Source organism: Loa loa, assembly GCF_000183805.2.
Source record: "Loa loa unplaced genomic scaffold supercont3.98, whole genome shotgun sequence".
NCBI lineage: Eukaryota > Metazoa > Nematoda > Chromadorea > Rhabditida > Onchocercidae > Loa > Loa loa.
In genome coordinates this window covers 66185-69746 of record NW_018108278.1, presented here as the reverse complement: position 1 = coordinate 69746, position 3562 = coordinate 66185, and the positions used below count along the sequence as shown (strand labels likewise).

The 3562-nt window shown below is 30.3% G+C and overlaps 1 protein-coding gene across 1 annotated transcript; it reads right to left on the bottom strand.

The window, feature by feature from the left end:
• Window positions 1-1824: 1824 nt before the first annotated feature.
• Window positions 1825-2193, bottom strand: LOAG_09810 (hypothetical protein; the record flags this gene model as incomplete). Its single annotated transcript, XM_003145337.2, has 1 exon — window positions 1825-2193. One exon carries the CDS (start codon window positions 2191-2193, stop codon window positions 1825-1827), a length of 369 nt encoding a protein of 122 aa, XP_003145385.2.
• Between the last annotated feature and the right edge of the window lie 1369 nt (window positions 2194-3562).

The window sequence follows — 3562 nt, the reverse complement described above, 5'->3', positions numbered from 1 at the left end:
TTCCACTTCATTCCGTTTTTGTTGTTGCAGCTTTATTATTTTTGTCTAAATTCGTTGAAAATTAGAAATCGTTCTAGAATAAATCTGATCTCAGAAAAACGTTTTAATGCAGTTTACATATTCTATTGTCGCTTGTTGACTTCCTGAAATCCATAGAATTTTCAACGCAGAAAAAGGCGTCCATAAGGTATTTGCTATAGCCTTTTCATGGAAATGATTTTGCATATGATATGGATATTTTTCTAATTTTCATTCCTGTTTTTCGAGAAATTATTTTTCGTTTATGTCATTAATTGGAATTAATTGAATTCGTTCTAATTCTAATTTTAGTTAATGTTATTTAACCTATATAATTTTGGTGTATGAATTGTCTTGCAAGAGATTACTGTTAAAAAAATGTTAAATAGAACATGATCTGATAATTTCTTAGGAAGAAATAGGAACTCGGCGTCATTACTTGCTAGGAGCTAGCAAAAATCTTTTTTCTTTTTTCCATAAAGGGCCTCTTTGATTCTTATTGATTCCAGGTTTTAAATGAAAGTTTCAGGTTTTCGGCTTGAATTCGGCGTAACATTTCTTTTTGGATAGGGTTTTTTGTTTGTTTTTATGGTATAGTATTTGAATAGTATTTGAAGAAAGATTCAGAAGATGTTGTGATTATTAATGTGCATTTAAATTATGCTATCAGTGAGTCGATCGCGATAAATCCAAAATTTTTTGGATTTGAATCTTTTCCACTGAAATTCCTGGGAATTTATGAGAAATTTTTAGTGCCAATATAAAATTAAGGAAAGTCATGGAGAATACGCGATGGAATTCATTTGAGCTTTCAAAAATTCTTTGATGTTTTTTGTTTTGTTTCCTTATCTACCAATGTTTTATAGAACAGAAGGAAGGAAATCCTAAATTTTAGTTTTTAATATCTTTGAACTTTTGTTTTTCGTTTTCTCTCAAGTTTACCTGTGGTGTGTTTCTATTGTGATGGTTTGCACGCCAAAGTGCTTAATTGGAATTATTTTTATTATTGTATATCTGTTTAATGGACTTTTAGTTCCATTGTCTGCATTGTATTCAGCTGGATTACTAAACTTCCATCTTTAATATCTTCAGTAAGACTGCCGTATTTCTTTTTCTTTTCCAGCTAGCAGGTTAATAGTCTTTCGAATTTGAATTAAACTTTTTATCTGTAGCTCCTATTATTCTTGCAGTGAAATATTTGTTTGCTATTGTTTACCAGTAAATTTACCATTTCCATCGATTTCTACGTCTATTTAAGGGATTTTTTAATTTTGTATCTTTGGACATACTGTTGTATTCTTTCTTTTTATATTTTGTAGTTTATTTCACTATCTCACATTGATATCAATAAATTTTCAGGTAAAACAATATTATTGTTCTTTGTTCAGTTCTCCTCTTTGAACTTTCTTTCATCCCCGAAATTTACTTTATGTCTAGGAAAGGAAGAATGTGGTGAATTTATGTGTCTCAGCAGTAACTCTAGAATGCTAAGTACTTCCGTGGCTGTCGTGGAATTCGATGGGTGTGAAAGTTTTGGCAATAGGAAAGTTGAACATATGAAGGATTATCCAAAGAACAGGTCTTGAATGTTGGCGAAGAAATGAGCCAAGGGGTCATCGGAAATCCCAAGCATCAAATTGATGTGGCCTGGAGTGATCTATGAAGGGAAACGGGATTATATATAATTCACCTATTGATTCAGTTAACATTTTCGAATGATAACTGAAATAATTGCTTTCGTGACAATTTATGTGTTAGTTAATAGCAGAATATCAGTATCTGTTCATTTCATAATCATTAGGGGAACTAAAAATCAATGCTGGAAAGTATTGTGATGATGGTCACACATAGCAAGTAATAATTTGGTACAGTGATAAGAGCGAATTGTCGAATTGGATCCAGGACACGATCTTCATGATCAGTATTTCGCATGTCAATACCGGATAACGGTAGAGTACCTCGACGAAGAAAATATGGAAGTTTGGTAAGAGTTGTAGGTACGACAGATTCATTATTTGTTGATATCAGAAAATCCGAAGCTTCTTCAGTACCATTGATATATTTATTCCTCTTCCTTTCATCAAATTTCTTCGACACGTTGTAATCATCATATTCACATTGCCAATGAAAGCACAGATGATGTGGTGGATTCTGCTCGACGCAGTATTTTATCATTTTACTACAATTATCGATAAATTTAATTGACGAGAGAGTAATTAGCCGAAAAGTGATCAGGAAATCAATTGTGTAATCTTGGGATATGCAATGATTAATGTTCTCGCGATCTTCACCGAAGATTTTTCAATTATTTTTTCTCAGTTTTACAAAATTTATAACTGATAACAAAGCAATACTCGAAAGAAAGTTTACTTGAAACAATGAATGTCAGTGAAATTAGAAGCGTTGTTATAAACGCAACCATATAAGAATAAATGTTGAATTTCTTGCAATTGTACCATTTCTTTCTGGAAAGAAATATTATTGCATATTTGATTTTTGATAAGAAGAGAATTGAAAAACTCCCAAAGTGTCAATTAATGAGGAGTTAAATTATTTCAAAATCAAACATAAATAATGAATTCCTAAGATAATTGAAATTGAAGTCGTCACTCCGATTGGATCGAGAATTTCGATTAATAGTCCTGCATAGATTTTACATGAAACAATAATGCTTTCGTTTCCGCCATTTCTTGATAATTTATTTAAATTTTAAATTTAATTTAATTATATGATTTAATTCACTTGAATGCAGAATACCATGTTGGGATAATTCATGTTGTCTTTGCTGATGCAACGTTGAAGGATAAGGCTTCTATTAAAAGAGGTAGAATCTGCTCTTTCATTCATCTAAAATTTTGAAATTTCATTGCAAATTTTATGCATTGTACTTTTTCTACGTCATTTCATTTTACTCGCAATGCACGTATTAACATGCATTGATCAAGTAAGTATCTAAAAACTTTCAATTAATTATAGCCAGGTCAAATTTATGCCAAATAATTGCACTCTAAATTACATCAGTATATCGTTTCTATGATTATTTCGCATTTTCTATAAGGTATTATAATATTCTGGCTGACTGATGTATCTTTAGTAAAATAATTATGATTTGCTTATTTGACATTGACATTAAATCATTTTAAAATATATTTGGTGAAAATCCAAGCTGCATAAGGTATTTAAGATAAAAATAGTGATAGTTTGATAAGGTAGTGATAAAGTGATAATTTGAGGGTTTAATAAAGCATGAGGATAAATGTTAAAAAAAAGAATTTAACGAGGACAAGGAAGAAGTGAAAGAGAAAGGAGAGAGAATATGTGTCTCCTAAATAAGTCTTAAATAATGCATTAATCTAAGCGTTTATAAAGATAACAGGCTTGGCTGTTTTCGATTAGACAAGTCAGATAGTGTAAGCTTGGCATCCAAAACTTCTGGAAAGTAAACTGTCCTTTAAACAATTGAGGATAACCGTACAATTTAAGCAATTCGATATCACTATATATATATATATATATATATATATATATATATATATATATATAT